At 43.4% G+C, this 24,973-nt stretch overlaps 1 protein-coding gene across 1 annotated transcript in view; it reads right to left on the reverse strand.

Moving 5' to 3' along the window:
* Positions 1-24,973, reverse strand: part of abca12 (ATP-binding cassette, sub-family A (ABC1), member 12) — a 95,457-nt gene that overhangs the window by 39,992 nt on the left and 30,492 nt on the right. Inside the window, exons 26-50 of the mRNA XM_071355258.1 lie at positions 24,537-24,667; positions 24,117-24,259; positions 22,407-22,583; positions 22,043-22,266; positions 20,027-20,156; positions 19,794-19,949; positions 19,466-19,562; positions 18,987-19,339; positions 17,412-18,860; positions 16,884-17,178; positions 16,396-16,621; positions 15,848-15,951; positions 11,931-12,037; positions 11,379-11,587; positions 11,166-11,242; positions 7,749-7,879; positions 7,258-7,428; positions 4,046-4,210; positions 3,149-3,344; positions 2,518-2,657; positions 2,199-2,318; positions 1,827-1,917; positions 1,234-1,413; positions 806-1,057; positions 15-93 (exon numbers count right to left, since the gene is read on the reverse strand). Of these exons, the coding sequence (XP_071211359.1) occupies positions 15-93; positions 806-1,057; positions 1,234-1,413; positions 1,827-1,917; positions 2,199-2,318; positions 2,518-2,657; positions 3,149-3,344; positions 4,046-4,210; positions 7,258-7,428; positions 7,749-7,879; positions 11,166-11,242; positions 11,379-11,587; positions 11,931-12,037; positions 15,848-15,951; positions 16,396-16,621; positions 16,884-17,178; positions 17,412-18,860; positions 18,987-19,339; positions 19,466-19,562; positions 19,794-19,949; positions 20,027-20,156; positions 22,043-22,266; positions 22,407-22,583; positions 24,117-24,259; positions 24,537-24,667 (5,403 nt within the window). The remainder of the gene's footprint in view (positions 1-14; positions 94-805; positions 1,058-1,233; positions 1,414-1,826; positions 1,918-2,198; positions 2,319-2,517; positions 2,658-3,148; positions 3,345-4,045; positions 4,211-7,257; positions 7,429-7,748; positions 7,880-11,165; positions 11,243-11,378; positions 11,588-11,930; positions 12,038-15,847; positions 15,952-16,395; positions 16,622-16,883; positions 17,179-17,411; positions 18,861-18,986; positions 19,340-19,465; positions 19,563-19,793; positions 19,950-20,026; positions 20,157-22,042; positions 22,267-22,406; positions 22,584-24,116; positions 24,260-24,536; positions 24,668-24,973) is intronic.

Consider the following 24,973-nt stretch of genomic DNA (forward strand, 5'->3'; position numbering starts at 1 on the left):
TTGGGCCTACTCACTCGTCCTTGAGGAAGCAGGGGTAAGGGAAGGCCTGTAGCTGGACGGCTGGCTCAGTGACCTGCTGTCCTGTCTGGGTCTCTGAGAGATGATGAGAGAGACAGTAAAACATAACACATCATCACGTAACACATCATCACATAACACATCATCACATAACACATCATCACATAACACATCATCACATAACACATCATCACATAACACATCATCACATAACACATCATCACATAACACATCATCACATAACACAGCATCACATAACACAGCATCACATAACACAGAACAGTGTTTTCCTCTTTTCTTAACAGCACTGATTTAGCTGACAGCTGCTTTTTTCAGGAATGTTTTTACTATGACTATGATATGGGTTGTGTCTTACCTACCTTACCTACCCTTTGGAACCCTTAGGAAAAAAGGGTTCCAAAAGGGTTCTTTGGCTGTCCCCATAGGACTCTTTTTAGTTCCAGATAGAACCATTTTTTGGTTCCCTGTAGAACCCTTTTGAGTTCCACGTAAATCCTTCTGTGGAAAGGGTTCTACAGTACATGGAACTCAAAAGGGTTCTACAGGGAAACAAAAAATGGTTCTACCTAGAACCAAAAAGCGTTCTTCAAAGGGTTCTCCTATGGGGACAGCCAAAGAATCCTTTTAGGTTCTAGATAGCACCATTTTTTAAAAAGAGTTTACCTTAGGTAAAAGTACTGACTGTACTGTAAGTCACTCTGGATAAGAGCATCTGCTAAATCCCCAAAATGTAAATGTAAACATATCATCAACAACATAACGTTACCTATGATGGCCCTGTCGATGCTCTCCTGCAGGTATACAAAGCCTCGGTTGTAGCGCTGGGTCTTCAATGAGGAGATGTAGGGGTCCTTCACCCAGAAAGGGTTGCGGGAGCGGTCGGTCCGCATGGAGTTCTCGATGGACATGCGGATGGTGTAGTCCACCTTGGGAGGCAGCGCGGAGGAGGAGGAGCGTGAGGCGTCTCGCCGCTTCCTGTGTGAGTCGTCATCATCCTTGGGCAGCTTGAAGATGATACCTGCAGAAAGAGACACAGGAACAGAACACAAACTGCTATTTTATTTTTGACTACTTGAATATTATATTAAGTAACTGTATTGTTACAGAGAAATGATTTAATATAGGAATCAAGAAGGCTGTAGGGCAAAATGTCAAAACACAAGGCTTATTTTGAAATATAAAGGATAGACTAACTGGCGTAGAGGTCTCTGGTCTGGGTGAGGTGTTCGGCCATGGTGTTGAGGTCGTCAGTAGAGTTGATGCCGTGGAAACGGTCAAAATTAATACAGGAGGACAGGTTCATCATCAGGTTGGACAGAGTTGTGATCTGGGTCACAATGTCCTTGTTTTTCTCCAGGAGGGTCGTTGTGTTAGCTAGGGGGAGAACAAGAGTCTATTAGATCAAATACAAATAAAACTAGAAAGATAAATAAGATCTATAGCTAATAAAGGGGATAAATATCTTAAGACGGATTAAGATATTTAAGTGGTGAGAAGTGGTCAGGGGGTCAGGAGTCAGGGGGAAGATGTATATTAAATTCAAAGATAATATAAAACTAAAGAAAAAAAGATCCACACTAGAAAGAATGTATGAATGAATGAAAACATGTATTGCCCCGAAGGGAATTTGAATGTAGAAGATATGTTAAGACACATTTGATTGGAATGTGTCTTAATTGAAGGCCTTGATATGTTTTATATTTTACATGGAGATAACTAAAGAAGGGATAAGGGTTGTCTTGTATGTACCCATTTTCCAAAGTAAGACCTTCAAATACAAAACTCACAGAAGTTCTTGAGAGTATCCTTCATCTTGCTCACATCAATGTCTGTCTGCATCTCAATGAAATTCTGAACAAAAGAATTGCCAAGGGAATTCTAGGAGGGAGAAAGAAGTTGAGTAAAATAACATCAAGATACAGTTGCTGAAACTTTCAGTTGCTGAAAAAACGTTCTAGTATTTTCCTCTACTTTCCTAGATAGATGGAATGTTCACCCTATTTGCTAGAGAGTGCACTACTTTTGAGCAGAACCCTTGTCAAAAGTAGTGCACTATATAGAGAATAGGGTGCCATTTGGGACACCACCATGGATTCCAGAAAAAAGCAGATTGTAGCTTATATAAATCCATTGGAGCTTTGAGAATAGCTGGTTCATACCTGGAGCATTGGCAGGGTTTGATTCAGTATCTTGACTGAGTCCATAATGTAGGAAGAGGACTGGAGCCAATCCTGGGAGTACATCTTCAGGTTGGCAAACTGCTGCAATGTGGCATTGGACTGGAAGACAATACATACAGATGGTGATACAGTGTAGTGTAGTGTGTGTGTGTGTGTGTGTGTGTGTGTGTGTGTGTGTGTGTGTGTGTGTGTGTGTGTGTGTGTGTGTGTGTGTGTGTGTGTGTGTGTGTGTGTGTGTGTGTGTTCATAGGTGTTTGTGTGTGTTCATGGGTGTGTGTGTTTGTGTGTGTGATTGTACCTTTTCTATGATGGTCCTAGTGAGTGGTGTGTCTGGGCTGTACAGGACCTGTCCCAGCAGCATGGGCTTGAGGAAGGCCCAGGCTATGGCTCCTCCAGTGGTGTTCACCATGTCTAGGTAGAAGTTCATACAGAAAGGAGCTGGCCAGGGGAAGAGAAGGAGCAGGTTATAAGATGTGTCAGTCCTACATTCTTATAGGAAAATGTCACAATTTTCAACCTCATATTAAATCATAATTAATAATAAATAAAGATACTCATAATCTTGTTGTAATGATGTAATTTCAATCAGCTTTGAACACTGGGTCTATGCTTAAATCAAATAAGCAATGTGTGCTTATGTATGTAAAATGTATGTAATGTTGTCTCCGGCTAGAGCAGCCTATTTTATTTATTGTTCATTTAACTCGGCAAGTCAGTTAAAAATAAATTCTTATTTACAATGACGGCCTAGGAACAGTGGGTTAACTGCCTTGTTCAGGGGCGGAACGACAGATTTTTACCTTGTCAGCTCAGGGATTCAATCTAGCAACCTTTCGGTAGCATAAAAGCCTGCTACTTTTAATTATCTAATAAATGATATCAATCAACAAAACAATCAACTAATCAACCCTGCAAAGTGGGTTCCATACTGGCATTGCGAGGGATCTTGAACTTGTTGACCAGCTCCTCCATCCTGTGCTCCTGCTGTGTGGAGGGGTCTGTCTCAGTCATGATGGGCAGCTTGGAGATGCCAAACAGGGACATGATGCCATGGTTACACATGGCTCTGGACACAGTGGTGAATGTAGCTCTGCTGGACATTGTTCTGGTTTTACCATGCACCATCTGGGGGTGGGAAAAGAAGAGAGTTAGGAGGGATGAATGAGAGAGAGAGAGACCCACAGCCAGACAGACCCGCAGCCAGAACACAGACTGATAGCAGCAATCCTCTCAGACTCAGCCATTCAATACTATCTCAGTATGAGTAGAGCTCTATATCAGACTCAGCCATTCACTACTATCTCAGTATGAGTAGAGCTCTATATCAGACTCAGCCATTCACTACTATCTCAGTATGAGTAGAGCTCTATATCAGACTCAGCCATTCACTACTATCTCAGTATGAGTAGAGCTCTATATCAGACTCAGCCATTCACTACTATCTCAGTATGAGTAGAGCTCTATATCAGACTCAGCCATTCACAACTATCTCAGTATGAGTAGAGCTCTATATCAGACTCAGCCATTCACTACTATCTCAGTATGAGTAGAGCTCTATATCAGACTCAGCCATTCACTACTATCTCAGTATGAGTAGAGCTCTATATCAGACTCAGCCATTCACAACTATCTCAGTATGAGTAGAGCTCTATGTAATACTCCATAGGGTCTCCATAAAGAAACACAATACTACTGTTCTATCTAATTATGTGTGTTTGTCTCAGTATGAGCAGAAGGAGAGAAAGAAACAGGAAGACAGAGACAGGTAGACAGACTGCTAGCTACAATCCTCCCAGATTGTCGCAGCATCATGCTTTAATACTCACACTGCGGAACTCTGGGTCAGAGACCAGGTTGAGGTCTCGTATGGAGAACATGTAGTCCTGCAGGTGGGCGATGGCAGGAAGCAGCTTGCCCATCATGTCCGTCAGGAACTTGACCATCTGCAGCATGAACCCCACTATGCTCTGCATCTCACTGGACAGCATCAGCTGTGGAGAGACATATGGAGGGACATTAGTATCACATAGTAGACAGCGGAACCCTTTGTCATTAGGACTAGGCTGTAGACAGCTGTACCATCTGTCATTAGGACTAGGCTGTAGACAGCTGAACCCTCTGTCATTAGGACTAGGCTGTAGACAGCTGAACCCTCTGTCATTAGGACTAGGCTGTAGACAGCTGTACCATCTGTCATTAGGACTAGGCTGTAGACAGCTGAACCCTCTGTCATTAGGACTAGGCTGTAGACAGCTGTACCATCTGTCATTAGGACTAGGCTGTAGACAGCTGAACCCTCTGTCATTAGGACTAGGCTGTAGACAGCTGAACCCTCTGTCATTAGGACTAGGCTGTAGACAGCTGAACCCTCTGTCATTAGGACTAGGCTGTAGACAGCTGTACCATCTGTCATTAGGACTAGGCTGTAGACAGCTGAACCCTCTGTCATTAGGACTAGGCTGTAGACAGCTGAACCCTCTGTCATTAGGACTAGGCTGTAGACAGCTGTACCATCTGTCATTAGGACTAGGCTGTAGACAGCTGAACCCTCTGTCATTAGGACTAGGCTGTAGACAGCTGAACCCTCTGTCATTAGGACTAGGCTGTAGACAGCTGAACCCTCTGTCATTAGGACTAGGCTGTAGACAGCTGAACCCTCTGTCATTAGGACTAGGCTGTAGACAGCTGTACCATCTGTCATTAGGACTAGGCTGTAGACAGCTGTACCATCTGTCATTAGGCCTAGGCTGTAGACAGCTGAACCCTCTGTCATTAGGACTAGGCTGTAGACAGCTGAACCCTCTGTCATTAGGACTAGGCTGTAGACAGCTGAACCCTCTGTCATTAGGACTAGGCTGTAGACAGCTGTACCCTCTGTCATTAGGCCTAGGCTGTAGACAGCTGAACCCTCTGTCATTAGGACTAGGCTGTAGACAGCTGTACCCTCTGTCATTAGGACTAGGCTGTAGACAGCTGAACCCTCTGTCATTAGGACTAGGCTGTAGACAGCTGAACCCTCTGTCATTAGGACTAGGCTGTAGACAGCTGAACCCTCTGTCATTAGGACTAGGCTGTAGACAGCTGAACCCTCTGTCATTAGGCCTAGGCTGTAGACAGCTGAACCCTCTGTCATTAGGACTAGGCTGTAGACAGCTGTACCCTCTGTCATTAGGACTAGGCTGTAGACAGCTGTACCCTCTGTCATTAGGACTAGGCTGTAGACAGCGGAACCCTCTGTCATTAGGACTAGGCTGTAGACAGCTGAACCCTCTGTCATTAGGACTAGGCTGTAGACAGCTGAACCCTCTGTCATTAGGACTAGGCTGTAGACAGCTGAACCCTCTGTCATTAGGACTAGGCTGTAGACAGCTGAACCCTCTGTCATTAGGACTAGGCTGTAGACAGCTGTACCCTCTGTCATTAGGACTAGGCTGTAGACAGCTGAACCCTCTGTCATTAGGACTAGGCTGTAGACAGCTGAACCCTCTGTCATTAGGACTAGGCTGTAGACAGCTGTACCCTCTGTCATTAGTACTAGGCTGTAGACAGCTGAACCCTCTGTCATTAGGACTAGGCTGTAGACAGCTGAACCCTCTGTCATTAGGACTAGGCTGTAAACAGCTGAACCCTCTGTCATTAGGACTAGGCTGTAGACAGCTGAACCCTCTGTCATTAGGACTAGGCTGTAGACAGCTGAACCCTCTGTCATTAGTACTAGGCTGTAGACAGCTGAACCCTCTGTCATTAGGACTAGGCTGTAGACAGCTGAACCCTCTGTCATTAGGACTAGGCTGTAGACAGCTGAACCCTCTGTCATTAGGACTAGGCTGTAGACAGCTGAACCCTCTGTCATTAGGACTAGGCTGTAGACAGCTGAACCCTCTGTCATTAGGACTAGGCTGTAGACAGCTGAACCCTCTGTCATTAGGACTAGGCTGTAGACAGCTGTACTCTCTGTCATTAGGACTAGGCTGTAGACAGCTGAACCCTCTGTCATTAGGACTAGGCTGTAGACAGCTGAACCCTCTGTCATTAGGACTAGGCTGTAGACAGCTGAACCCTCTGTCATTAGGACTAGGCTGTAGACAGCTGAACCCTCTGTCATTAGGACTAGGCTGTAGACAGCTGAACCCTCTGTCATTAGGACTAGGCTGTAGACAGCTGAACCCTCTGTCATTAGGACTAGGCTGTAGACAGCTGTACCCTCTGTCATTAGGACTAGGCTGTAGACAGCTGTACCCTCTGTCATTAGGACTAGGCTGTAGACAGCTGTACCCTCTGTCATTAGGACTAGGCTGTAGACAGCTGAACCCTCTGTCATTAGGACTAGGCTGTAGACAGCTGAACCCTCTGTCATTAGGACTAGGCTGTAGACAGCTGAACCCTCTGTCATTAGGACTAGGCTGAAGACAGCTGTACCCTCTGTCATTAGGACTAGGCTGTAGACAGCTGTACCCTCTGTCATTAGGACTAGGCTGTAGACAGCTGAACCCTCTGTCATTAGGACTAGGCTGTAGACAGCTGAACTCTCTGTCGTCTGAGAGCCTGTGGACAGAATCAACCTTTGGCCTTACTGTCCTTAATTACATTACATGTCTACCTATCTCAGGGTTTCTTAATCCCGGTCCTGGTGATCCAAAGGGGTGCACATTTTTGTTTTTGCCCTAGCACTACACACCTAGCACTACACACCTAGCACTACACACCTAGCACTACACACCTAGCACTACACACCTAGCACTACACACCTAGCACTACACACCTGATTCCACCAATCAACGCATCATCAAACCTTTGATTAATGGAATCAGACGTGTAGTGCTAGTGATAAAACAAAAATGTGTACTAGTTTGGGTCCCCAGCACATATAGTCACAGAGAATTCCGATGTGTAACCTTTACATGACCTGCCCTGGCACTGAGACATAACCATTCCTTACCCTGTAGACGACACTCTCCATGTGGACGTAGCAAGCCAACAGCACTATGAAGTTGTACTGTAAAACTGCTGAGATGGCAGGTTACACACACACACATACCCTGTATATCACGTTCTCCATGTGGACGTAGCGAGCCACGATGACTACAAAGTTGTACCACTGGTTTATAGGCAGGTTGCAGAAGACCCGGAAGATGAGCTGCTCTGTGCTATTCATCTGCAGGCTGGTTGGGTCCCTGCAGTGGTGCATGTTAGCCAGCCACGCTAGGATCTAGAGGGGAGATAGAGATTGTGTATGGGTCAGATCACTAGATATAGTACTAGCTAGTAGCAAATTAGAAGAGTAAGAAAATATGATGGAGAGAAGAGAGAGAGATGTTTCACTGCAGTGGTGCATGTTAGCCAGCCAGGCTAGGATCTACAGTAGACATAGAGAGGTTGAAGACTGGTCTGACTTTCATGACAACTTCTAAAAATGATGATTATATGATTTCTCTCTCTTTTTGAGATAATTGTATTTGGTGTTATTGTTACACATCCTATGGGCATCACAGCTGATCTGTGGCTTAGAATAAGCTGAGGTGAGCTCACCTGGAAGTTGCTGTTAGGCATGGTGGTCTCCATCAGCAGGTGGAGGATCTCAGGTGGGATGTCAGTGTAACGCTGGACCTCCAGAGCAAATGCTGTCTTGTTCCTCAAGAGCTCCGACATTTTCACCACACCTAGGAAATACAATACAATAGGTGACTGCAGAGAAAATACAGGAGGTTCAACACCTTGACCACACCTGTAGAAAAAATGTAACAAGTGACTGAAGAGAAAATACAGGATCTTGACCACACCTGGGAAACATAAAATATATATTTGACATGATATATTTATACGTTGGCCTCCTGAGTGGCGCAGCGGTCTAAGGCACTGCATCGCAGTGCTTGAAGCGTCACTAAAGATTAGGGTTCGATCCCGGGCTGTGTCGCAGCCGGCCGCGACCGGGAGACCCATGAGTCGGCGCACAATTGGCCCAGCGTTGTCTGGGTTAGGGGAGGGTTTGGCCGGCCACATGCACACAGACATGGTTGCCAGTTGTACGGTGTTTCCTCCAACACATTGGTGCGGCTGGCTTCTGGGTTAAGCGAGCATTGTGTCAAGAAGCAGCGAGGCTTGGCAGGGTCGTGTTTCAGAGGACGCATGGCTCTCGATCTTTGCCTCTACCAAGTCCGTACAGGAGTTGCAGCGATGGGACAAGACTGTAACTACCAATTGGGGAGAAAAAAGGGTAAAAAGTACAATATATATAAATACCAATCAAAAGTTTGGACACATCAACTCATTCAAGGGTTTTTCTCTATTTTTACTAGTTTCTACATTGCAGAATAATAGTGAAGATATCAAAACTATGAAATAACACATATGGAATCATGTAGTAACCAAAAAAGTGTTGAACAAATCAAAATATATTTTATATTTGAGATTCCTCAAAGTAGCCACCCTTTGCCTTGATGACAGCTTTGCACAATCTTGGCATTCTCTCAATCAGCTTCATGAGGTTGGAATGCATTTCAATTAACAGGTGTGCCTTGTTAAAATGTAATATGTGGAATTTATTTCCTTCTTAATGTGTTTGAGCCAATCAGTTGTGTTGTGACATGGTAGGGTTGGTATACAGAAGATAGCCCTACTTGGTAAAAGACCAAGTCCATATTATGGCAAGAACAGCTCAAATAAGCAAAGAGAAGTGACAGTCCATCATTACTTTAAGACATGAAGGTCTGTCAATATGGAGAATTTCAAGAACTTTCTTCAAGTGCAGTCGCAAAAACAATCAAGTGCTATGATGAAACTGGCTCTCATGAGGATCGCCACAGGAAAGGAAGACCCAGAGTTACCTCTTCTGCAGAGGATAAGTTCATTAGAGTTACCAGCCTCAGAAACTGCAGCCCAAATAAATGCTCCACAGAGTTCAAGCAGCAGACACATCACAACATCAACTGTTCAGAGGAGACTACGTGAATCAGGCCTTCGTGGTCGAATTGCTACAATGAAACCACTACTAAAGGACACCAATAAGAAGAAAATACTTTCTTGGTCCAAGAAACCTGAGCAATGGACATTAAACCGGTGGAAATCTGTCCTTTGGTCTGATGAGTCCAAATTTGAGATTTAAAATAACATCAAAATGATCAGAAATACAGTGTAGACATTGTTAATGTTGTAAATGAATGACTATTGTAGCTGGAAACGGCTGTTTTTAATGGAATATCTACATAGGTGTACAGAGGCCCATTATCAGCAACCATCACCCCTGTGTTCCAATGGCATGTTGTGTTAGCTAATCCAAGTTGATCATTTTAAAAGGCTAATTGATTATTAGAAAACCCTTTTGCAATTATGTTAGCACAGCTGAAAACTGTTGTTCTGATTAAAGCAGCAATAAAACTGGCCTTCTTTAGACTAGTTGAGTGTCTGGAGCATCAGCATTTGTGGGTTCGAATACAGGCTCAAAATGGCTAGAAACAAAGAACTTTCTTCTGTAATTCATCAGTCTATTCTTGTTCTGAGAAATGAAGGCTATTCCATGCGAGAATTTGCCAAGAATCTGAATCTGAAGATCTCGTACAACGCTGTGTACTACTCCCTTCACAGAACAGCGTAAACTGGCTCTAACCAGAATAGAAAGAGGAGTGGGAGGCCCCGGTTCACAACTGAGCAAGAGGACAAGTACATTAGATTGTCTAGTTTGAGAAACAGACACCTCACAAGTCCTCAACTGGCAGCTTTAAATAAATAGTGCCCGCAAAACATCAGTCTCAACGTCAACAGTGAAGAGGCGACTCTGGGATGCTGGCCTTCTAGGCTGAATTGCAAAGAAAACGCCAAATCTCAGACTGGCCAATAAAAATAAAAGATTAAGATGGGCAAAAGAACACAGACACTGGACAGAGGAACTCTGTGTGATGCTCCAGATACTCAACTAGTGTAAAGAAGGCCAGTTTTATTGCTTCTTTAATCAGACAACAGTTTTCAGCTGTGCTAACGTAATTGCAAAAAGGTTTTCTAATGATCAATTAGCCTTTTAAAATGATAAACTTGGATTAGCTAACACAACGTGCCATTGGAACACAGGAGTGATGGTTGCTGATAATGGGCCTCTGTACGCCTATGTAGATGATTCCATAAAAAATAAGCCGTTTCCAGCTACGATAGTCATTTACAACATCAACAAAGTCTACACTGTATTTCTGATCAATTTTATGTTATTTTAATGCACAAAAAAAAAAAAAAATCTTTCAAAAACAAGGACATTGCTAAGTGACCCCAAACGTTTAAACTGTAGTGTATATTTAGGCAATAAGGTCCAAAAGGGTGTGGTATATGGCCAATATACCAGGGCTAAGGGCTGTTCTTATGCACAATGCAAACCCCCGAGGTACCTTATTGGGATTATAAACTGGTTTCCCTCGTAATTAGAGCAGTAAATGTTTTGTCATACGTGTGGTATATGGTCTAATATACTGCTGTCAGCCAATCATCATTCAGAGCTCGAACCACCGAGGTTATAATTATATTTAAAGGTGGTATATTATAAGTAATTCTAAAAGCAGTACGGGCTGCATGTTCAGAAGAGCAAAATACATTACATGAGCTTTACGCTTCATAGTATAATTAGGCAATTAGCTAACAAATTATCTAAGTGATTAGCTAATTAACCCTGAATTAATAAGCAATTAGCTCATTAATGACTTAGCTTATCGAGTAGAGTAATTGAAGTAATGGGGCAGTGGTGCCTGGAGTTGATCTAGTCTAGTGGTTAAGGCCACTGCCTCAAGCACATATTGTCCCCCTGCCTGCATGAGATTGAATCCCGGGCCTCACCATCCTTCTCACCTCTGTATCTCCCTTTAATGAATCTATCTATCTATCTATCTATCTCCCCTTCATCCATGCCTGTCACCGTCAAAAACAACAATAAATTCCTAATAAATAAATGTTGAAAAGTAATTGGTATACCTGGAGAGGTCATGTTGATGTTGAGGGTTTTCAGGCTGCTGATGTTCAGGCCAAGCGTCTGGGTGAGTGCAGAGGTCCTGTGTCACAAACATGCACAGGCATATCACACACATGCACACACAAACATTTGTCAACGATAACTTCCATTTACACAATATACCATTTAGTTCTTCATTTATTTTTAAGTATACATGTCCTACAATGTCTCCATACCAGTTTATGTTGACATTGTAGGTGTTGGGGTCTCCTATGAAGGTTTCGAACAGAGCTTCAAACAGGTCAGAGCTGTCCTGGACCAGACTCCGGGTCATCATGTGGAAGGCCTGGAGAATGGGCATGGCAGTCTCACACAGGAACCCTGGGCCAAGAGACAGAGCCTGCATCACCTGTTGGATGGAGTCCATATCCTCCAGCGCACACACCTGCAACACAAGTTACAAGTTTATTTGCAATGTGTAATGAATAGGCCTACATTGAAAATCTCACTCACGAAGCAGAACGTGCAAGATGAGTCATATGGACTGTGAATTTTGTCCGTATAGAAGGCCAATGGTAGCAGTCAAAACACTGTAAATAAAACATGTTACTGTATGTGTGTGTGTCTTGTTGTAGAACACATGTAGCTCCTTGCTGTTGCAACAAATGTCTGTGCCTACCCTAGTCTTGGTGATGTTATGGTAGTCTAGACATTATTCCAGAGAGAATAGCCTCTATATCCCTCTCGCCCTACAGATGAAAGTTTCATGAGAAGTACTGTGTTCTAACCGTAGAGGTCAGGGAGACCAGTCTGTTGCTGAAGTTTCCATCTGACCAGCTGCTGCTGAAGAGTTCAGACCCTAACTGGATGGTCTGGAGTAGGAGGTGTAGGTTCACTTTGGAGGGAGGGAGAGAAGGAGGGAGTGAGAGAGCGTGGGAGGGAAAGGGAGGGCAGTAGAGATGTGTTAAGGTGACATGGTAACACAGTGTCCCACAGGGCATCATTACCACCTCTATTTCAGGGTGGCTTCTCTGAACAGCAAGCACCAAATTATGTGGGACCCTGCATACTACTGACAAGGCAAAGGGACCAACCCCTACGTCCCAAATGGCACCCTATTCCTCACATAGTGCACTACTTAGGTCTCTGGTCAAAGCAGTGAGACCTCAAGGCGAAACATCTAATTAAAACGAGACACGAACTACGGTGAATGGTAAATATTGGTGCACTGCATTGAAAACCCAGAAGAAAAGCGAGTGACTTAACATACTCTTTGAATCATTTAGGATCTCAGGGGTACTGCAGTGGAGAAAATAATAAAAAGGGTATGATCCTCAAGCTAGGATCATACCTCTGGGAAATGAAAGGGTTGTAGCTGAAGTAGCTGTGGTGCAGTTTTACAAGTGACTATATTGCATATACAGAGATATAACCTTGTTACGTGGCATTATAAAACAAGTACAGTAGCCAATTAAAATGTGGTCACAAAGCTATTATATTTGTGCGTGGGGGGCGGGGGGGGGGGGGTATTTAGTGATTGAATTCTTACTTGGCTAATGCGATTTAATAATGTTTAATAAGGTGCAGAGTGTCTTTCTCTTGGAGATGTGCCATATGCCTCCTGGCTTATCTGGAGTTCTAACAAAGCTCACATTATTAAGCCTATCCTATTGCACTGCCTGGTTTCAATATGAAATATGTCCATTATATAATAATGGTGTTTGGAATATGGCTACATTAAAAACAAATTGTGCGCAATGATGTATATAAACTCTGGATTGCTGATGCTATGTATTGGCCAATGAGAGGCTTTGAAGCCACCGGTCAGCCATATTGGCACTCCCCAGAAGGAGCAGTCCTCCATAGGAATGGATGGAATCCTACAGTATTTTAATTGAATAGGAAAACATGACACGTATTTAAGCATATATTTTTTTGTTGTAGTGGGGACAGTAACATTAGTACTTTCGTATAAAAGTATAAAATTACTTTAGTATAAAAAATTATACTTTAAGGAAAATGTAGATATTTTTTGTATGTTTCGCTCACATAATATACCAATAAGGCACAAGAGGCAGTGCTGTATCATGAATACAGTCACATGTAAATGGCGTTGTTTGGACCGACACGATACCAACATTAAAATGACAATGAATTACACATTTTCATCAAAACTTTCATCAAATTTCATTCTTCCACCTCAAGATATTGTCTGGACAAAAATGTGGTCGTTAGTTCTTTTGGTCATGTTGCTACAAACGCGACCCAGTTGTTAATTATTTTTCACAAATTTGCTATGCAAAAGGACTGGTCGTCCATTCTAAACAGAATGGTTGTTATGCAGGCTGGATAATGTTCTTATCACTTGTCACCGACTTCAGATGACTCAGTCATGTCAAACATTGAAACTGGAATGACAGTCCACTAGCTGCATTTTTGTTTGAGTTATGTTCTATTGGCATTTACTTGGATATGTCCATGATAAAGACGTTGATGTGTGATTCAACTAGCTCTACAGTATGTATGGTACTACAGAGATCAGAATTCAAAAGTGAAACATTGTTTCCAAGGTCAGACAGGCAGACAGGCAGACAGAGAGACTTATATTAACCCCTGCTGTACGAAACTAAATGCCAGGCTGGAAGCAAGGAGAAATAATGTGTGAGTAGAGATAAATACAAGCGCTGATTCGGACAGCAACATGAGCATGATATTCTTATGGAGTGATCATTTTCATATGGAACTGTTAGCAGGCATTCGTGTGTCTATGACGAAGAATACAGCATAGCTTGGAAAGCTGCTCGTCCAATCAGTATCCAGGATCCAAACAACCAGTTTTATAATATAACTTTGAAGTATGCATTAAGATGTTGATAGTATCATAAAATTGGCAAAAACAAATGTAGACATTAAAAAATGCATTTCTATAGCTTCCAAAATAGTTTTTACAATGGTGGGGTAGTGCCAAGATGGAGGCACGAGGCACGATGGCTTCAAAACAGCTCCCCTGTCAGTCATCTAGTGTATATAAATAATTGATTGCGTGGGATTCCTCAAGTAGGAGTTCCTAGTAGGAGTTATATAAAGGTCAAATAGAGAGGCGGAGGGAAGGTCTGACTTCTGACTTTTTCTGACTTCTGTATCAGAGGACACCTAACACGTGGAGCTGTAGAAATCAAATAATGCATATGAACATTTAACAGTGTGAAGACTGCATGTGGTTGTCTGTGAGGGTTAGGTCTGTAGGAGTCTAGAGTCGCCGCTACGCAATTAGACACAATGTGAGTAGGAGGAGGAAAGACACCAGGGGAGATTGTCTGTGAGAGAAGTGGAGTTAGTAGGAGAACATATAGTTAGAGGCGTTTTGGAAAGAAATTATTTATTCTAGAATGTTCTTATTTAAATGTATTTAGGTACATCTTCCCACTCTAAATCAACTAATATGGCAGCTTAATGACTTTACACATTTTGGATATTATGATAACATTGTGCCACCAGTAGTAACACCAATGATGGTAACACTATATGAGACATTTTAGGTTGTTGAGGATATTTTCTTAAACGGAGGCCAAAGACGCTCAAATCAAGGTTATGCTCAAATCAAGGTTATTAACCCTTTAAAAATAATTGACTAAAGTGATATGATTAAAAATGTTGCTCACAATGTTATTTCCCTTCATTTACATTTAGTAACAACAAGTGACACTTTTGGATTTAGACACACCAAATTATCAATGGAATCCTCAAATTGATGACATTCTAAAAGGGTGTGATAAGCGAATAATTTTCTTTAATATAGACACCTCCCCCGATAACAGTTTGCCACTGGAGGGAATGCTCAAGGTCCTTGTATGTCTTCGTAAAGAGTGATTTTCAAGGCGCTAACATTAATGACATATGGCATAACTGAGGGACAGAAATTATACTAGTAAATAAAATAGGTATTTTGATAGCTTTGTTTGTTTATAATAATCTATACAATATGATAAATACTTTTGTTCACTTTCTAGCATTCATAATAGATAGATATCTCTAAATCCCCAAAATATGTCACTATTAACTCTACACATCACTACTGGGGACAAGCCAGTTTGCTTACCCTACTGTAAGTACTTTGAACAATGCATAAACATTGTATAAAGGACTTGCATTATGTTTTATAATTGATAAACATCTCAATATAAACAAAAACATGTATGATGTGTAACTATTTGTCATTTTAAAGTGTTTTCATGGTTGCAAAGGCAAGGGCAAATGCTACCGCAACTCAAGAACGACCCCACTACATTTGACCAGAGCCCTATGGCCCTTGGTCAGAAGTACTACACTAAATAGGGAATAGGGTGCCATTTGGGATGTAGGCCTAGTTAGAGATATTCTAGGGTTAGAGGCTAGGATAATGGAAGAATGAAGAAAAGTAATCTTGCCCACTCAGCGGATTCCCCTCCATCAAACTAACGATGGAAACTAAATGGGATTTTTTTGTCTTTGTAATGTCTTTCTGGAGCCAATCGGTCAGGTCTATAGTGAGACTCTTGTCTCCTTTATTTATCAACCATTTAAACAACGTGAGTCCTATTGAGCAATACATCTAATTTCAAGGGAGTCCTGACTGAGCCATGAGCCTCTGAACCACTAAGAGAGGAGGGGGAGGGAGTCAAGAATTTATTGATTTGTAAATGAAGAGTAAAGTAACTAGGCTTACCTTGTGATTCAGTGGCCAGGCCCATTGTGATATTCTTAATAAGGGGAGCATAGGGAAGGTCCTCGGGAACCCTGTTAGATATGTCTGTCAGAACCATCGTCAACCTGTGGGAGTGTGCGGAAGACGAAAAACCATCATCATCAGCTGCTCCTCTCATTTCTGCATGTAGTACTGTAAACTACAATTAGTTACATCTTTTATCATGGTTGTTATGCACATGATCCTAACAGACTAGATGATAATATTAGTAGATTATAGTATTAAAGTAAACACCAAGTAACTGGAAAATACTGCTTCTGAGATAAGTCATCCAAGCTGAGATCTCTGTATGCTACACCTGTGAGCACAAGCTATTGTCATGGGACAGATGGGACACTTATTCAGCTTCATTAACCATTTATCTCCAAAGCAACAGAAAAACTTAGCCTGGTCCCAGACCTGTTTGTGCTTGATAGCCAACGTCTATGATCATTTTCATGCCAACGACCATAGAAGTTGGCAGGACAGGACAAACAGATATGCAATCAGTCTAAAAACAGAAAACGAACTTGTGTGTCCAGTTGGTCTCGTTCATCATTAGCAGATGTCCAGTGTTCATCTTGGCTGCAGCCAGTACCAGACGAGCCACGCTGGCCTCCATGCTAGTGTTTGCCAGGCCCAGGAGACCCTGAACGTTATGGAGAAGCAGCTGGGTGATATCAGCAGTCTGGGCCAGGGGGCCTCGGCCTGACCGTAACACCTGCAACATCTTCTGGATGGCATGTTCCAGGTCGCCTAAATGGTTAACAGACACAAATATAGTCCTTTCTACAGTGCTAGTTTTAATGTAAGCATTCCTTCAAGGAGGAACAAGTATATATTGGTTAATTTGTTTGAATCAATACATTAAAAATATTTAGCAAATGTTTTGCTTGATCTTAATTGTAAGTGCTCATCCATGGAGCAGATAATTATAGCTTGCCAGTCCCTGACACAAGAGGGGCCATTACCTTGTATCATAGTTCCCTGGTACAAAAAAAGATGGAGAAAGAATTACCTATGATACTGCCTGTTGTCTGCAGGCTGGGGTATGAAGACAGAGAGACCAGGAGACTCTGAACCGAGCTAGAGATGACAGCCATAGCGCCGGCTATGTCCCCAGTGGTGGCGGTGTAGTTGATAGCCATGGTGGTGATGTGCAAGATATGGAGGGAGACGTTGAAGTAGTGTTCACTGCCATCGGGCATCAGGGGTGCCACAGCCATGGCAGCCCGGTTGATGGATGCCAACATGGAGGGTACGTGGACAGCTGATTGGGGCATTGATAAACCTTGCCACAGGCTGGTGGACACCTGGTGATGATGATGATGATGATGATGTTTTTTAATTGTTCAAAAATCATTGTACAAATAGCCAGCCACAAGCTCAATTGCAAGAACAATTTACAACGTAATGATTCAATATGAAACATTACAAATATGGCTAACATATTTACTGTTGACCCCCTTATGTATGCATTCATAAAGCACTTATAACAGTTACGTAAGACATTATAATATCTGTCAAAGGCAGTCACAAACATTACCTGTTGTGACACTCTAAACAGGACCTGGACCGTAGCACCAGCACTGTCCCCCTGGTACCCTGTTGGGGTGTTGGTTAGGTTGAGCATGGTAAGGATAGACATGGTGACCTGCTTGGAGATCCCCAGGAAGGATGGAGGGATCTGGGCCGTGTTGGAGACCCCAGAGAGGGCAGCGAGAAGGACCGGCTCCAGAGGGAGAACGTATATTCTCTGGTCCTCAGGCAGAAAGGCCACCAGGGCAAGGAAAGTCTGATTGATCATTGCCTCTTTCTCGTGAGGGCTGCTGAAGTTGTGACTTTCAGCGGAGAGGTTGAACAGGGTATGAGTGGCTAAGGCACTGTTCAGGAAGAGAGGGTGAGTGATGGACTGGATCGGCTTCCTGTCCGGAAGGGTTGTCTCCCTATCAGAGGCCAGGAGATGATCCAGTGAGGCAGAGAGCATGCTTGTAGCCTTCATCATCTTCTTCATGTCCCGTGGGTGTGAAACCAGCCGTGCAAAGCCTTTCACCATCTGGCCAGAGGTGTTGAGGTACATCAGGCTGTCCGTGGGTAGGTAAGAGGTGAACACAGCAATGGTCTGGTCTAGAGCCATCATGTACGGAGCCAGACTCATGTAAGCTTCTGGTCTGGACAGAGAGCTGAGGATGTTCTGAATAATAGCATTGATCTGAGATGTAATATCAGAGACCTCTTCAAGGTTATCCGCCAGGATGTCGTTGAAGGCGGTGAGAAACTGAACGGCCATGTTGGATCCATTGTTGGGGCCACTGTAGATGATCCTTGCCACCTCAGCACTCAGCTGCCTAACCATATGCTCCACCCTCTGGGCGACCTGTAGTGGGGGATGCTGGGACAGCACCATGGCCATGTCCGCCATCTTGCCCAGGCCTGCTGACAACTTCTGTATCTTGGCCAAGTCCTCCATGATCCAGTCTTCATGTGCTATCTCCACGAATAGCTGGCTGTATGCCTGCCACTGTTTGGGGAGGGTGAGGTAGGAGAGGATGCCCAGGGCCACGTCGATAGGGTCGTCCAGAGGAGGGGGGACTGAGGGGCCCCATGTCACGGCTCCGGCCCTGGACATGGACCTGGAGACGTTCCCCATGGGTGGTAGTGATGGTGGTACCATGCCCATGTCCCTAGAGACCCCTTTGAGCACTACAGACAAGTCAGGGTTGCCGAAGAACATATGGGCAGTCTCCATGATGTCTGGCATGGTGGGTGGCATTGCCAGGGCCTGGAACAAGACAGGGTAGTCCAAGTAGAACAGATCAAGGAAGTCATCCATTGGCTCTTTCATTGGCTCCTCCCTCATCAATTCGCGGCGGACCCTCCTGGACACACCCTCATTGTGGTGGGGGAAGGGACTCCTGCTCCGCCCGGTCATCTCGTCTTGTAATTGGCTCAGGTAGTAGTCCAGCGGGGCGAAGAGATCACTGGTCTGAGATACCTAAAAATGCAGAAAAAAAGGCCAGCACCTACTTGAATATGATTTGCAATTGAAGCTTTGTGTTTATTTTCTTTAACTTATAATAACATCATATCTTCATTAACCACATGCATGTGTCTGGGATACCTGTCTGAGCATGGTGATGATGTGCTCTGCTAGCTCCACAAACATCTCAGAGATGGGAGGGAAGGGGACACTCATCTGTCTCAAAGTGGATAAGAAGGCCTTCACCACCTCGTACATCCTGGGCAGAGCTTGGGTTACCAGATCCAACCCGGTGGCGGTAGAGGAGCCCCACCAGCCGCTGAACTCAATAGCCTTCTCCAGGATGAGGTTTGTGGCGTTGGCAGATAGGAACTGTTCCATGACGCCGTAGACAATAGGCCAGTCTCCCAGAAACTGTACACGGACCAGCTCCCTGATCATATCTTTCAGCAGCTTGTTGATCGACTCTCCGTCTGGCCTGGAGAAGATGTTCTCTGTGAATGGATGAATGAAAGAATGGATGAATGAGTTTCAATTTCTGTCTTGTAACATTCATGTGACCAATCATTTATGTGATAATTAGACACAATTTTAAATGACATAACAGTGCAAAGTTGTACCTGTGAGTATGGCCTGGATGGAGTCCTGGGTGAGATTAGACCCGGTGAGGAGCATCTCCAGGGCTTCCATCAGGAGGTGCTGGGCAGATGTGGCATTCTGCAATAGAATAGAATCGTTTATTGTCCATTTGGTGAAAACTGAAATTCCGCTTCTGCCTTTTCCCAACACCCCCAGACAGACACACACACTCTCTCACACACACACACACACACACACACACAAATGTTGAGAGGCACAGGGGTCAGAAACCACCGGGTGCATGGAGAGCACTTTAGGGTTAAGTGATTGCCTTGATCAATGGCACAAAGGAAGAAGATGGCACAGCACCTGGAGGAGCTGGCTGTAGACCATGGTGTAGTTGATAGTCATCTCCATGGCTTGGAGGTAGGGACGCATCCACAGGTCCAGGTCCTCGGTGAAGTTCATGCCTGTCAGGAGGATCTCCATGGCTTCCATGAACACATGCTGGGCGGAGGTGGAGTTCTGAAATAGAATAGAATAGTTTACGCACACACACACACACACGCGCACACACACATTGAGGGGAGATTGTAAGATACCTGGAGTAGATGGCTATTCTCCAGAGTGTAGTTTAGGGTCATCTCTACAGCCAGAAGGTAGGGTCTCATCCAGGGGTTGTCCATGGCCAGGGCATCCAGCTGCTCCAAGGCCATCCTAAGATCCTGAGTACTGGGGAGGACAAGAGACATGGATTAGGACCAATGACTGTACAACTAATCATTTACAACAAGAATATACAGATCTGTATGTTTAAGGTTATGACTGTGAGTGAGGACAATAGGGAGCGGTTTCCAAGCTCAATGGAGAATATGTGTCCGGGAAACAGGCCCTATGTGTTAAAGACATAGATACATTGAATGCTTTCACATATATTATAATTTCATACATGCAGGACAGAAATGCTACTTATGTGTCAGTGAAACTACTCTCCCATTAGTGAAATAGCAGCAAGAGATATGTTGGTGTCAGAAACAAAGAATATAATAGGATATAGCTAAAGTTGGATAGCCTGTGGTTAAATTGAAACAGAGAATGTATTTACTGTATGCTTTCATGTACTACAACTGCTACACTTTTTCCCTACATAAAATAATAATGACTCAGTAATACCATTATTTCATTCATCTGGATTGAATATAATCATAATTCATCATTTATTTTTTGGGGGGTACTTATTCATAATTTTGGGATATAATTTAGGCCGTGGTATAAGATTGTTTCTTCTGTGGGATATTTCCATTACAGTGGTCAGTGATCTACGACTCTCACCGTCAAACTTGGTCTACATCCCTATTCCCTTCATAGAGCGCTATCACATTGGGCCCTGGTCAAAAGTAGTACACTATATAGGGAATAGGGTGCCATTTGGGATGCAATCGTGATTGATTCCATGAGATATGTATAATGTGATTCTTATCAGCACTGAGTTCATTATTACAGAAAAGGAAATCAATTAAAGAGGAAAAGAGACTTAGATAACTGAATAGTTAGACATCACTATCTGCACACACACACACACACACACACACACACACACACACACACACACACACACACACACACACACACACACACACACACACACACACACACACACACACACACACACACACACACACACACACACACACACACACACACACAGATGAGTCACAGGATCTGTGTTCAGGTAAAGAGTTAAACTAAACTAATGCACATTTGATTGTTCCAAATTCTCTAATGTAATTTAGGAAGGAATCTAAATTGGTTTGCCTCTGGTTTGTGCGTGTAGGTGATAAAATGACTGTGATTTGTGTCTTTATTGGTCATTTAATTCTCTCTCTAACCCTCTGAGATAAACATTTTATTCTGCCTAATGCTTTTCTCCTCGTCCTTCTCGATGTCTTGTATTTGAGCACTCCCAGGGTCCATATTCACAAAGTGTGTCAGAGAAGAAGGGCCGTTCTAGGATCAGTTTTGCCTTCCAGATCATAATGAATATGATTATATGGACAGGGCAAACCTGATCCTAGCTCAGCACTCCTACTCTGGGATGCTTTTTGAATACAGTCAGAGAAACAGCTTATAAACAGCTTATAAAGTAAACAGGGTGTGTCAATCGGGTATACTGAGAAAGGCAGAATAAACAAAAACACAAAGCAGCACCGGAGATGACTTGCACTCTTCCTCTGACTGTCAAAGTTTACCTTGTGGTGACCCAAAACAACCATTAGTGGCACATAGAAACAAAGTAATGCGAAGGTCTGGTCAGGTAAGTATTTGTCACTGTTATACCCTTTTTACACTATTGTTCTGACCCAAACCGTCCTATACTGATATTTTCATTTCACATTGTCCTTTTCAGCCACTACCATATGGTGGATACGTAACCAGGCCAATGCAGTACAGCTCAGCTCGGATCAGTCATGTCAAAGGGGCATTAGTGTTTTGGTTGTTAACTAATATATAATAATAATATTTAGTAGACACTTTTGGGTGTCCCCAGGGGGAATTGAACCTGCAGAACTTGGGATTGCAAGTGCCATGCTATACCAACTGAGCCACACAGTACTCACCTCTGGCTCAGTTGTAGTTGGAGAAACTGTGCGTTCCAGTGAGCCTGGTCCTCGGTGGTCATATTAAGTCCCTGTAGCTGGTACAATGTGTTGAACAGCATTGCACCAAGCTGCTCAGTAACTATGGTGCGGTTAACCTGGACCCAGTAGAACGAACGCAGAGCTGCCACCATCATAGCTGCTGTAGTGTCCACTGATACTGGCCCATGCCCCATCCCCATGCCCTGGGAAGAGAACACAACAGAAGACAACAGGCAAAGGAGCTGTGTCAGTAACGTAGCAGCAGAGATTACTAGGTGCTACCACAGTGCCCTCTAGTGGGGAAGTTTTACAAACTGAAATCCTAGTGATTACTACTACTCACGGTCATGTTTGGATTGGCATAGACATAGTTGGACGCAGCATCGGCCTCCATGACTGGTAGCAGGCTGATGTTACACCACAAACCCAGGCTGGCCTCACTCAGCCCAGCCGCCTCTCTAACTGGCTCCCAGGCTTTCAGGACCTGCCTGCACTCCAAGGTCTTACTCCTATTAGCAGCCTATGATGGGGGAAAAACAGCAACAAGGAGGGACAGTGAATTGTGATTTCTACTTAATTGTTTAAAAAACAAAACAGCTTAACAGAAGAATGGGATTAAATAATAATAATAATAAACTAATTGACATCAAGACAAACGTGGGGAAATGGACTCATTCTTCTCCACAAGCAGTTCCAGTAAAGAGAAGGGCAGAAGATTCACACCGTTATCAGTGATAATCTTGAAGACTGCATACTGTGTCATACATACAATGGGGGATAAAATATCGGCCTTATTTGACTTCTTTATTCTGGACAGTCATCAGATTTTCTCTAGGGTAAACACACAACAATACAGTATATCATATGAAGGGTAATAGAACAGACGATTAAGTAAGCCGGTCAAGTGTGTCAATAAAACTTGTATAGCCTCCATATTTATGTAGAAACACTTCCTTTTATTGTATAAATATGTATGGCATGACTAAGAGTTTGGTCACATGAAAGGTGATCTATTGAGAATGAATCATAAAACTTACTAAAACTAAACTCAATGGTGTAGTTTTTCCTTGTCTCTTTTCCTTGTTGGATCACCCACAACTTGAAAGGAAGTTGGGGAAGCTGTGACCTATTCTCTTTCTATTCATCTTTTATTGTACCTTATTGTCCAAGCTTGGGCGTGGGCTGGAATCTCAGGGGAGAACTTTGTCCTGATCCACATGAACCCTTTTCACACTGTCATACCAACTCAAACTAAACTGTGCTGGCTCTGATATTTTATTTCAATTTGTTCTTTTCAGCATGGTTCCAGCATCTATGGTGGATGTGTAACCTGGCCAGCTCAGTACTGCTTAGTTTGGTTTGGCTAGGTAATGTGAAAATACCTATTGTTATACATCTCCCTCCTGATTCTTAAGGTTGTGAAACTGTTCTAGACAACTTTTTTAGGCAATATTGACAGGTAATGTGGCTTACAACGAGATGGGGTATGAGATACTAGGGCAATCAGTTTTGGCAACGGTCAACTGAATATATATATCTTTTTTACTGAAAACAATGATCTTGGCCCACCGTTTAGAGTGCAAAGGTGAGTCTATGCTCATTGTGTTGTCGTTAAGAACATCTCTGAACCAGATTTTTAAAAGTATATTTGATATTTGTGACCATTCCTGAGACTGTTCTCTCAGTGACAGATATCTAAACAGACAAACAATAGCCTACCCAAGTCAGGATGAATGTTCAAAACATGAGGAGCCAATTGTCTTTCAACAGCAGCATAGCTTGAGGTATTTAGTTTCCCTTCCACTGAAGCCATCAAACCGGTAAATTCTTTAACAATTGAACATGAATTCATGAACTTGGCCCATGTGTTATTTATTGTGAAGAGCATGACATTCCTAGTGAGCACTGAGGACATTGTGTTACCAACCACGTAACCTAGTAAATGTCACGAAGAGGGTGAGAACCAGCAGTTCTCACCAGCAGAACCAGCAGTTCTCAGCAGTAAGGCAGAAAGAAGAAAACAGAAAGACTGCAGCCAGTGCTCTGACCAAACCTGTATGGCAGCTTCCACAGTGAGCTCGATGGCAAGGATCATTCCCTCAGACACGTCAGCCATATTGAAATCACTGCCATTCACAGCTTGTACCAACTCTGACATCAGGACAGCCAGTGGCTTCTGGAAACTCAAGATGAATGCTGGGAAAGAGAGAGAAAAGGGGGGGGAGGGGGCAGAGAGAGAGATAAAGAGAGAGAGAGAGAGAGTTTTACAATGGGACACTTATGGGAGCATTTGTGAGCAACTAAGATAAGTATTTGCATAAATAAATTTCAATGCTAGGCTACAGTTCACCAAATCCCTAACTTGTGTATCTCATGTACTGTATGTCTAATGTACAGAATTACTAGCAATCTGTGGTACAAAGGAAACAACAGTGCTGTCAAGGGTGTATGGAAAGCTGCCTCTCAGTCTCACCTGTCTCAGCCTGCATATTGTTGACCAAGGCTCCCATGACTTGGCTCATGACAGAAACAGCAGGGGGAACAGAGTCCCACACCGGGGTGTCCCTGAGTGTCGACAGGAGGGCCCCAATCATCCCCTCCAACCTGACAACACAGGGAAGCACTTGGTTTAGAAACTTTACAACCAACATAATATAGCTAACTTAAAACTATCACTATATACACAACAGGTGGTTATGTTGTGGCCCTCAATACTATACAATAAAATATAATACTATACTACCAAAACATACATGATAATGTGCTCCCCACTGACTAAAATATAATACTATATTTTATTTAACTAGGCAAGTCAATTATTATTCACAATGACAGCCTACCCCAGCCAAACCCAGACGACGCTGAGCCAATTGTGCGCCGCGCTATGGGACTCACAATCACGGCCGGATG

Source organism: Salvelinus alpinus, chromosome 20, assembly GCF_045679555.1.
Source record: "Salvelinus alpinus chromosome 20, SLU_Salpinus.1, whole genome shotgun sequence".
Lineage (NCBI taxonomy): Eukaryota > Metazoa > Chordata > Actinopteri > Salmoniformes > Salmonidae > Salvelinus > Salvelinus alpinus.